The 12,415-nt window shown below is 35.4% G+C and overlaps 1 protein-coding gene across 8 annotated transcripts in view; it reads right to left on the reverse strand.

Annotated features, from left to right (window-relative positions):
* Window positions 1-12,415, reverse strand: part of PTPRM (protein tyrosine phosphatase receptor type M) — a 984,934-nt gene that overhangs the window by 368,858 nt on the left and 603,661 nt on the right. For 4 of the 8 annotated variants that reach the window (XM_072604257.1, XM_072604254.1, XM_072604253.1 and 1 more), the window contains exons 13-14: window positions 12,087-12,123; window positions 3,929-4,003 (exon numbers count right to left, since the gene is read on the reverse strand). In XM_072604257.1, the coding sequence (XP_072460358.1) occupies window positions 3,929-4,003; window positions 12,087-12,123 (112 nt within the window). The remainder of the gene's footprint in view (window positions 1-3,928; window positions 4,004-12,086; window positions 12,124-12,415) is intronic. The other 4 variants (XM_072604258.1, XM_072604256.1, XM_072604255.1 and 1 more) reach the window with 1 other exon arrangement.

Consider the following 12,415-nt stretch of genomic DNA (forward strand, 5'->3'; position numbering starts at 1 on the left):
CCTCCCATCCTCCAAGGGATGGGCATCAAACAATACTTTGTGTTGGGCCCTCTTCTCTTCTGACACTATTTTCATTGGTGACCAAATTAATTTACAATCTTTATCCCTATACAAGACTCTCAAATCTTTCTCCCTTGGGCTCATTTCTCCCATATTCAACTTATTGCTGTACATCTCAACCTGGATGTGTCTCCCTGACTCTTGAAACTCAACATGTCTAAATATATCTCACGAACTTGACCTTTCTCCTAACTTCTTTATTTCTGATGAGGGTAAAAATCTCAACCTTCCCAAGCAAGGAATCCTATAGTTCTGACTTTTCTCTTTCTTAGCAGTTGCCAAATACTGTTAAATCTATCTACATAATATTCCTCACATTTATCCTCCTTTCCTTCTAGAGATCTGTCAACTCTCACTGCCACAATCCCAAGTTAGTGTCTTACCAAATCCTGCCACCTTTCTACAAAACTTTCTAAACAATCTTCCTAATGCCCAGGTTTGACCAAGTCATTGAAAAGCTAAAAAATCTTTAGTCATCTACTGCTGCCTCGTGTGTGCAGCTAAGTGGGCAGAATACCAGACCTGGAGTCAGGAATAACTGAGTTCAAATCCAAACTCAGACACTTATTAGCTCTGTGACCCTGGAGCAACTCACTTCATCCTCTTTGTCTCAGTTTCCTCATCTGAAAAATGAGTTGGAGAAGGAAAGGGCAAACCACTCTAGTAGCTTTGCCAAGAAAACCCCAAATGAGGTCACAAAGAGTCAGAAACAACTGAAACAACTGATCTACTGCCTCCTGGATTCAGGTCCTCCATAATCTGAATACAATCTGATTTTATTTTTTAGCCTTGCTTCACATTATTCCCATTCACGTATTTTCCTCCCAGCAAACTGGTTTTCCCCTCATCTAATGTGTTATCTCCTGCCTTTGCACATTCATACAAGGTGTTCATTATGCCTGGAAAACACAATCCTGCCTCATCTCCTGCTAAATCTTCATTCAAGGCCCAGTTCTGGCACTGCCTCCTCTGTGAAACCTTCCTTAACTATTGTCTCCCAATTCAAATTTTTTTTCTAGAGATTATTTCCCTTATCACATTCTATTATAAATACCTTTGTGCATTCTCTATTTTCTCTAGTAGACAATGATTTCCTTGATGGCAAGAATTATGTCAGGTTTCATCTTTCTTTACATTCCAGGGAATTAAGATGGTACATTGAACAAATAGGTACTTAGTTAACTGTAAGTACAGGAATTATAGCAGGTTTTTTACTGGTTAGTAAAGAGCAAGAAAGTTTCCATCTCTACCCTGATACTCTTAGAAATTTTCCCTCAAAGTATGTAGGAATGGACCATGATTGACATAATAGAAGTGGATGGATTTGAAAGGAATTTTCTGACACCAAGTCAGATAGTACACTGAGAGCTAGAAGGCAGCTAATACAGAAGCAAGGGAGTACCAAATACTTAGTGTTTTAAAGCTTCTGAGTCTCAATCTCAAGGAGAAGGGAGCACCCTAGGGTTACGTAAGAGGCAATCTATTCCTTTGCCTACAGGTAAAAACAGCATATAGCAAGTGAAGCCTAGAAGATGGCAGCAGAGAGCAGTATAGGAAACAGCCCAACTGTGGTGGACCAACGAATACAAACAGAGAGTAGAACAGTCAGAAAGTGTAGTATCACAGCCTAAAACTTAACATCACCACCTGCCCAGCAGCAGAAATTAACAGCTCCACGAAGGAACAAGGGGCAAACTGGCAGGCACAAAGAAGGGCTTTCTTGGACCAAAGCTTGTCCATCAGCTGCCTTAGTTATGTGTATGGTTTCCATCGTGAACAGTCACCGTCCATGCCTTCCCTGCTGTACCAGTGGTCTGGAAATGTGCAGAAGTATATTTGCCTGTGTGTATGGGGAAATTTTCTTTGTGACTTTACTGTACTGTTTAGTAAATGCCTTTTGCTTTAAACTGCCCTTTGACTTGATAAAAGCACAAAAGTATTCCTGACCTGTGGTTCTGAGTGGATATGGAACCAACAAATACCTTCAACATGGGCTAGCTTTTGCAGAGGCCACATGTAAGGCAGTCAGTCACTGAGCTATAACAGTTATGAAAAATGCAAGACAATTCTTTATCTACTAGATGCCCAATAAATTATATGCTACATTCTAAGTTGGCTGATGATAGAAATAAACCAAAAAGATTGTATTTCATTCTGCTTCTCATAGGTAAAGCCCTAATTGCTTAATTAATTGCTTAATAATACACCAAGATCATTTTTGAAAAAGAGTGACCCTTTAATTATATAATAGCATGCTGCCAGGCCACAGAAATATTGATGGTTCAAATATCACTGGTGGTTTGACCTTTGTTAGGGATTCCACCATCAAGATCACCTTCAGGACTGACATCTAAAGTCACATTGAGTCACTTCTTGTATACAGAAACATTTCTCTAAAAATGAAGACCCTGGTTGATAAGGAAAAGAAAAGGAATAGGTAGCTTTCGGAGTAGGAAGAGTACCCTACTGGATCAATATAAAAGTAATCTCAGATGATCAATGGGAGAGCAAAAACCCAGAGTTCTAACTGAGAGCAAGAAGAGAGCTATGTTTTGATGACTTTAGATATACCTTCCAGAAGAATGGTCTGAGAGCTTTAACGGGACATACAGCATATATGTAGAATTTCAACTTTAAAGGGATAGGGAATTTGAATTTCCTTATTCAATGTTATTACTCTCTAATTCTCCTGAGTTCTCTTGCTTTACTTAATAGAAGAATAAGCTTCATAGAAAATATCTGTGGTATGTTTCCAGTATTTGTTTCATCATTTCATCAGCAAAGACTTAATTTTAGGCATGATATTTCTTTAAAAACAATAATAAAAAAGGATGTTCTGGTAGAAATGCTTATTCAGGTTTATATTTGATGAACGTTGTGTCTCTGCTTGGTTATGAAAGGACAATAAGCTAAAAAGCTATCACTCCCTCAGAAAACAGGATCTGGATCCTGCCTGGGTACTTAGGCCTCCCAGTCAGGGATGTGTCTGTGTTGTTTCCCACTCCTTAATCTTAAGAGATCTTTCACGTACTCCATTCACTCACCTCTGATCTGAAGAATTTTACTGTATTTTCTTCTACATTAGGCTACTGGTGATACCATATCCCTTCAAGCTACTAGGAATGAATAAGCTGATTTCCCAAGTTGACTAAGAGATGGTATTCTTCTATCTGAAATGAACTGGAAGCCACTCACATTTTAAGAACTCTCCTAAATGATTCAAAGGATTTGGATTGTAGATGTGCCATTCCTACACAATCACTATATAGATGACATAGATATAGGTACTTTTTCTTTGAGAAAGGACCTATAAATGATACAATCACTGCTATTTTGATTTTATGCACATGAAATTATGTTTGAACAACTCAGAATGTCTTCATTTGCTAACACTGGTTTGACAAGAGTTGCGTAAAGTTAACACGTTTGTAAGTGCACATGCAACTCTAAACTTGCTATAGTAACAGGAAACCTCCTCCACTCTTAAACTACAAAGTCTTGTTATGTTCATCTGGAAAATGAGGAACACATCTTCATGTACTTGAACTAAAACCCTACTCCATGTCGTGAAGGCTGCAAGTTGAGAATAATTTCATTTCTCTAACACATTAGGCCAGAAGGAACATATCCACAGACAAGGTACACAATGAAAACATGCAGTGGAATTGAACTTTAAATATGCATGGATATAAATGTACACACAGAAGAGTGCCAAGCATATGACAGAATTAAGGTATGTGACCAAATCAGAGATCTAAAAATGGAGTAAACAATCCATAAGCAAAGAAGGAGATATGAAGGGGAAACAAAGTTGAAGAAAATGAAAAGGAAATGGGCAAGATGACTCATCTATACTTGAATGTCTGACCTGTTAGTTGCTCGTCGCCTGCAGCAGGGGCGATGCGAATGTATGGTGTTGTAAGCTGAGTCACGAGTATCGCAGCTAAGGCAAAGGAAGATTCCCAGGTCAGCATGCATGAGGGAAAAAAAAGCCAGACTGAAGCTAGGCTAGCAAGAAGAATCTTGGTCAATATATCAAGTTGTCTCAATTTCTTTCCAACAACCACAACAAAAAAGAGAAAACATAGGAAAATTTGGTTTTCCCTGACTCTGTTTCTTTCATGCAGAGTCTTCTGAGGCCATTAGATTGTTAGTTATCAATCACTGACTCTGGCTGTGGTTCAGGTAAGACCAACTGAAGGAATTTTTAAAAAAAAATCATTAATCAGAAATAAGTAGTGGTTCCATTTGATCTTGAATGTGTATCTGTCAAAATTTACTGCTAATTCAGATAAACCAGAAATTCATGATTTCCTTTCTCCCACTGAATAATAGACAACAAGCATTTTGCCTATGGTCACACAGCTAGGAAGTGTCAGATGTGGGAGCTGAACCCAGGTTTTCCTGATTCTAAGACCACTACTCAAGCCACTAAGGCAGGCTGCCTCCAAAACAGATAAACATTTTCTACTTCTCCCTTCCTTCTAGGTTATTAAGATTTGGTTTCCCATATAAATAAAAATTGTTTTTGGCCTCTTAAAGTGGTCAACAAATAGAATGCCCCATGAACAAAAAATTGCGATCTTTACTTCCAGAATTAAATTCTAATTCATCTATAACTTTTCCATTTAGAAATGTTCTTTCAACCCCATGCAAGTTTAGGATTTCCCCAGAAGATTAAGTGTAAGAACACACATAAACTCATTTTTTCTAGTTGTCATTTCCAAAGCTCTAACAGTCAATTGTTGCCTAAGAAAGAATTAGGGTTCCTGGATATGACCTCTTGTCTTTCTTGATTTGCCAGCATAGTTCCACAGCTGTCTTTAAGTAGTTAAAGGAGTTGTGACACACATATATTGAAAAAAATACACAAATTAAAAGGTCAAATCTAACATGATGCAGCTGGAAAATGATGCAAAGAAAAAATATTGGAAAATTAAGGATAGGCTTAGATGAAAGATTACTAATTTACATGGAACAGCCTGGGTGCTATTAGAAATGTGGCAGCGAGTGAGGAAAATAGATCATCTACCATCTGCAGACAATTAAACTCAAAACTGCTGCTGCATAATATTTTGAAATATCCCTCTGCAACGTTCAAACAGAGCATTGCTCCTAGTAGCTGGAAGGAAGCAGAGACTTGAGTTTAAAATGATACAATAGTCTTTCACTCATTATTAATGAAAGCATCCCAGTGTACCTAGAGTTGATTAATAATCTAGCATTTTGATCAGAGAACTGAGGTCCCTAAAGACACTTGCATGGTCCTTTAAGTAGGGAATAAACAAGTTATAGGACAAGCTGTACTGAAGAGACTTGAATTTGGAATAGAAACCAGAATTGCTATGAAGTGTCTTCCTTTCAACCTTAACGTGTCTGTCTGTGCTTGCATGCGTGTATGTGTATCATCAGCATGTAGTTAACATTCAAAGCACCATTAAAATATTATTATATTATTGACGTGAATATTTGAAATACTGTATTTTAAAAAACATTTTGTCTAGAAGTAGACATAGATAAAAAAAAATTCAGATCTGCTAAAAGTAGTGACATTATTTGAAACTCTTATTCTTTCTTCTCAACTTCTTACCATCCTATTTATACATTATAAATATCAGCTTATATTTTTATGACAGCTCAGTGTTCTACTCAGTAGAAGTTTATTGTTTTATAATATGTATAACCCAATGTCACAAATAATATATGCAATCATTTTAAAATAATTTTTAAATCAATCTGAAATGTATTAAAATGCAGAATTTACTATTACTTTGGAGGTCAAATTCTGAAATCACAAATGCACTTAACAGAAACTGGTCATTTCTGATCTTCATGACATTTTCAATAAGGCTATCCTGAACACTAAAATGTCCAAATTCAGTGCTGTCATACAAAGCTTAATTAGACTTATATTTTATGAAGTTTAGGAGGGAAAACTTCATTCTGAACATTTTGAATAGAAATTTATTGTATTTGTTATGTAGTTCAACTGCTGAAATTAAAAAAAAAAACAACCTTATATTTATATATCAGTGATCTTAAGACATCCTAGAGTTTACTTATTTATACAAGAAAGAATCTGCCTGATTTGTATCTTTTAGCAGGCTCATTCTTTAAGCAACACACTTCTTTATCCTGGATCCTTCGCAATTGCTATTGTGGAAATAACAAAGTACAGTGTTTCTTAGAATGATAGAATAAACAGGAAGACTAAGTAAGTACATTTTTAAGTGGAGAGTGGAGTTCTAAATATTTTCAGCTTCCATCAAGGTAGGGAAGTTAACTGGTACTTATCAGATCAAAAATGAAAATATTTCCATTGTTTCAAAATGTTTTGCAACAATTTTATTCTATCAAAATATTTGTAAATTGCAGCTCACATTTGCCATAGCAGCTATCATCAGCGTAAGGTAGGGGAAAGCTGAGATAAAAAAACTTGCAAATTTTGATGAGGCTGGTGCATTAGAACCCACCGTTTGAAAGTCTAACTTTTAAATGTAACTTTCACATAAGAGCATTGGGGACATAGTTTCTGAGTTTTCTTTTCTTTTAAAAAATATTCTACTGTTCTGTCTGTAATAAAACTCATGATGGGGGAGAAACAGATGGGTAAATCCTATAGAACATAAGTAAAGTAACATAGTTCAAACACAGCTTCCCCATGCTCAAATAGGATGCAGCCCTGACATGGAATCTCTTTGAAATAATATATATGTATATTTTATGTACATGTATGTGTCCATGTACATATATATGTATATATTCCATGCATTTATTTCCACAAATACATAGGTAATTTAAAAAAAAATCTTTTGGATGCTGGGATATTTAAGGAATATATATATATATATATACATATATATATAAAACTACTTTTCAAAACTGAGTTAATCTTTGCACAATCCAAATGAATCTATATTTAAGCTGATTGTCTCTAACAACTTCTGAGAAAATCCTACAAAGAGACACTAAAGACTGGCACCAGTTTCATATTGTGGGCAGAGATTTTCAATTCTTTTTATTCAATATGCTGGCTCAAGATAGTTGTATAGTATCACATTATTAATTATATTTGAATATACCACCTTTTGGGTAGGAATTTATTAACAGAATAAGATTCTTTACCAAAGTAAGATACTGTCATTTCTTATTCAATATGATTGAAGTCTCATACTATAATATGATAATAATATAATACAATAGAACATAATCTTTATAAAGAACTTCTTCAGGACCATCTCTATTATAAGGCAGCAGTGAAGCATACGGAAGTGAGAAACTCTAACAGCAAAAACAGAGCAGAGTATTGATCTAGAAAAAGAATCCAACTGAAAAAATAAGTAAAGGTATATAAAAAAAAAACAGAATACTATGTCATATTTCCTCAAAGTAGACAAAAGTTATTCCCTTGACTACAAAGCACAGGAAAAAAAAAGTGAAGTAGATTTTTAAAAGTATCTATCTAAATGGCATTTTAATTCTGTTGCATAATAGGGCAATTTGCCATTCTTTCCTCTTTATCTCTGCCTTTTAGAACCTTTACCTTCCTTCAAGGCACATCTCTGGTGCCACCTTCTATAGGAAGTCCTTCCTCATTCCCATTTGTTTCATCCTCAAATTTTCTTATACTTACTTATCAATCAATCAGCAAGAATTTATTAAACACCTACTATGTCCTAGGCACTGTACTAGAACCTAGGTAGATACAGATATAAATATATGTAGATATAGATATATGTATGTATGTATGTATAATATATCATTTATCATCTATATATTAAAATTGAAAAATCCCTGCTCTCAAAGAGCTTACACTCTAGTGGAGGAGATAGCACACATATATTATATATTATTATGCATATATTATAGACTATAAGTGGTATTGTATGGCACTTTACTTATATAGTACATATAATATGTATGTACAGTTTAAATTTAAAGGCTATAAAATAAACACAAGGTATTTAGGGAGATCTGGTAAGTTCATGTAGAAAGTGAGGCACTTGAACTATGCCTTGAAAAAAGTCAAGGATTCTATTAGGTGAAGGTGAGGATATAGCACATTCCAGGCATGGGGGGCAGCCAGTACAAAGGCATGGAGGTAGGAAGTGAAATCCTCCATGGGAGAAGGATAGATCTCAAGAGCTCAGGAAAGAGGAGGACTAATGTTTAATGATGCTGCAAAGGCCATTTGGGACCAGGTCATAAATGGGTTTTAAAAGCCAAAGAGGGGAATTTATATTTGATCCTAGATGCAATAAAAGATGACTGTAATTTATTGAGTGGGGGAGTGATATGTTCAGATGTGTGCTTAATTAAGGGAAATCTCTTTGATAGCTTTGTGGAGAATGGACTAGAGTGGGGAAAGATCTGAGTAAGGGAGACGAGTTAGTGGGCTATTGCAATAGGCCAGGGAGAGTGTCAAAAGGATAAGCTGGGATGGTGGCTGTGTGATTAGAGAGAAGGATTCAGCTATAAGATGCTACAGAGAGGAAGAGAGATGCTACGATTTACCATATGACTGCTTATGTGAGGTGAAAGAGTGAGGAGATGAGAATAAACTGAGGTTACAAACTTGAGGAACTCAAGTAATGGTGGTACCTTCTGCAGAAATAGTGAAGCCTTGCAGGGAGGTGGGTTCTGGGGAAAAGATCATGAGATCTGTTTTCGACATTTAGAGTTTAAGATGTCTTGGGGAAATCCAGTTCTAAATGTTCAAAAGGCAAATGGTGATGCAAGGACTAAAGGCTGGAAGAAAGACTAGGGGGCTGGGTCTATAGGTGAGTTGTCTGCACAGAGATGAATGACTACAGTTAAACTCATGGGAGCTGAGTAGAACGAGAGGAGAAGAGGTCCCAGGAAAGAAGTTACATACAAAGGTAGGGGGCATTCTAGCTAAGGATACAGCTTTACTGATTTACTTATCTCTGTAAATTATGTATCTCCCTAGTAGAATGCAGGAGCCTTTTTTGTTTATTTTATCTTTCTATCCCCAGCACTAAGTGGAGTGCCTTGTATATAGTAGGTGCTTAATAAATGTTTATAGAATTGAACAAGATTCTTAGAACTCAAAAAATAGAAGGTTCAGTGAGGTCCATAGTTAGTAAGTACTTTCACATCTGCAGAACAGGAAGCTCCACAGATTTGATATACCTATTTAAAAGAACTTTCCTCTGATATGGAGATGTATACGAGAAAACATGTTAGGTCTTTTCTGCATCTAATTTTTATGCTGTTTAACGGACCCTGTGCATATGATTAAAATAATCAAAACACTGAAGGTATAAATAGCATTAAAATATATTTTAAAGAGACAGTCCAGAGTTGGTTTTGTTTTCCTCTGATATGGAGATGTATAGGAAAACATGATAGGTCTTTTCTGTGTCTAACTTTTATGATGTTTAATATGTGATATGATTAGTGTCACAACAGACCCTGTGCATGTGATTAAAACAATCAAGATATTAAAAGTATAAATAGCATGAAAATATATTTTAAAGAGATATATTCCTTTCCTTGAAATTACAAATTGAGCTCTTTGTGAAAGCAAGACCACTTCTGGACTATCTCTGTAAAGATACTTGACAATAGTTATTTCAGAAGAACATTGAAATCTTTGGAAATACAATGCGTGCCTTGGAAAAGGGGTTTTGTTAGCTGAAAATTTAATTAAATGCCAGCATTGTGAGGCAAAAACAATTGGGGTGATTTAGTCCAGAGTTATGATGCAGTTTAGAAATATGTTATTACTGTTAAGGAGCTTAAGTTTTGGAGGGCCCAAAAGACTTTCTACTCTCTTATCCTAGGCCCTGTTTCTTTTAGTACAAGTCAAGATGGAATAACAAATACTGAAGTAAGATGAATTTAAGTAAAAACTATGAAGGACTTTCATGATTCTAAGAGTTTAAAAGATTATAGTGCAGAAGGATCCCACTCCATCTCCTTTTCTGGGGATTTCAAAGAGCATGCTAGTTTTGCCTGGAGACAAGATCTCTTTCAAGAATGTTTCCAGCTCTATGGGTTTATAAAAAAATAATCAACAAATAGCTCCATGGAATGATAATTCTAAGTTTTTACTTCCCCTTTCATAAACAGAAGCTGCCAGAACTGTCTGTTACTATGAAAAGGGTTACAAATCACTTTAAAATGTGAGTGGGGATTATCTAATCAATGAGGTCAATTGATTATCTAACCATCTCTTAGTGATGTGTAAAACAAACCACAATATTAATTAAATATAGATGATGGGAGGAAAATACTACTACAATCTGTTGTGCAAAGAGCCAACCTGTCAGATTTCCCTGACAGTAAGTAACTAATGTTACTTACGCTGCTACATCACTCTTGAAATGAGAAGTATGACAGAAAGGTCATTATTACCATGGTAAATATGGTAGGGAATTAGGTTTTATAAGTAGAACACAAAAATACCATAATCTGGTTGGCAAAAATGAGCACATTTAGAATGGAAAGAACATCGAACCTCAAGGCAAAACTATCTGGGTCCAGTTCCTCATTCTGATCATTACTAGCTGTGTGACCTTGGGTTAACTTCTCAATGAAATCAGTTTCCTCATCTTTAAAATGAGGATGATAATAACACCTTGCTACCTGCCTATCATGATTGTTGCAAGAATCAAATGTGAAAGTAGAAATATCAGTGTTTTGGGGGGGAAAAACACAATAGAAAAGATGTTCAAATGTAAGGTGGTTTTATTATTGTACACTCGGCACTTTAGGAGGTAACTTTCATTCTTTTAGACAGGGTGATATAGAGAGTAAGAAAGGAATATCTACAAATTTCTGTTTCATAGCAGAGATAAGTTAGAGGCCTAAAAGGGTTAGCACATCTGCCAAGAACCTACACTGGATACAGCTAACAGTGTATGTAATATATAGAGGCACAGCTGACATAAGAGTTGTTTTCATATTAAGAGGAAGAATTAAAAATTAATTTGAAAAAAACCCCAGGAATACTAGAAAACAACAAATAAACTATGTATCATCATAGTCAATTACTTTCAAAATTAAGGTATTCAATAAAAGTTTTAGAAGTATACTATGTATTTGTAAAATGGCTCTTAAGGACACTAGTACTTCCACGGCATTGAATTTTATGTTAAAATGTAGCCACTTATTTGACATACAAAACAAAAAAAAAAAAACATTTTTTATGTCTGAACGATCAGTTGAATTCTTCCTAGTATGGTCCATTATCAACACTTTGTAAAATTTAAGGGAGGGCTGTTACAGATACATACCACCCCAAACAACCAAACTTACTATCTCAACAATATTATTTCAGCCATTTTTCTAGAAATAGGTTATCTCAGGTCCAGTTCATGTACTCTATATTTCAATGCCTTAGAATTTCAGGGTCTCTAGGAATATTGACAGCACCAAGACAAAGAGTCTACTTATTCTTTGCTAAGAATAATTATAATTGGTAACTGCTCATAAATGGTGGATAATTTTTAATATCTTGCCTATGAGCGGCATCCTGGTATACCTCTATGATTCTATTAAATAAAAACATGAGAAATAAGTATACTGAGATCATATATTAACCCCATAAGGTAAGCTTTAAAACAATCATCAAATGAGAAAATAGACTCACTACCTTCCCTTCTTTGCAGAAGTTAGAGCCTATGTGTTTATATTGTAAGAATAATCTGATATGTTGGGTTTTTTGCTTGTTTGTTTTTTGCTTAATTGTTCTTCTCCTGTTTTTCTTTTTGATTTTGTGATACAAGAGGTGGCTGGCTGGGAAAGGGAGGGTATTTGGAAATGAAGGTGATATACAAACAATAGATACAGGTAATTTGTGGAAAGTCCCCAAATCAGAAACAAGGTATTAAAAACAATGATGATGCTTCTGCAGAAAAACTTCTAGACTCTCCATAATATTATTCCTATGTATTATCAAATAATTTTAAATGACACAGTATTGTTATTTCCAGTAGTTTAAAAATACTCAGAAAAAGAGCTTCTATGAGACAGAAAAGCACCTCAGAATTTCAACCTACCTTTGGTGGCCACCCTGACGCAATCAATCTTGGTTTCCTGTGTCAAATAAAGAGGAAAAAGGGGTCACTACTCAGAAACTCACTAAGAAAACCATCTGTAACTGGAGTCCAAAACTATTGATGAGGCAAGGCTTTTGTGTTTTTGGAGGTTTGATTACTGGATAAAAGTTCCATAACATAAACTGAGCTACACTGCCTAACTGAAAATTCAATATCCTAGGACATGCAACAGAAAAATACTTCACCGAGCTCTGGTCCGAAAGATGAAAGAAGAGTAACAAAGACAAAGGGTGGGTGCAGCTTTACTGCAACCTGTGCAACCCTTCCTG

Source organism: Notamacropus eugenii, chromosome 4 (assembly GCF_028372415.1).
Source record: "Notamacropus eugenii isolate mMacEug1 chromosome 4, mMacEug1.pri_v2, whole genome shotgun sequence".
Classification (NCBI taxonomy): Eukaryota; Metazoa; Chordata; class Mammalia; order Diprotodontia; family Macropodidae; genus Notamacropus; species Notamacropus eugenii.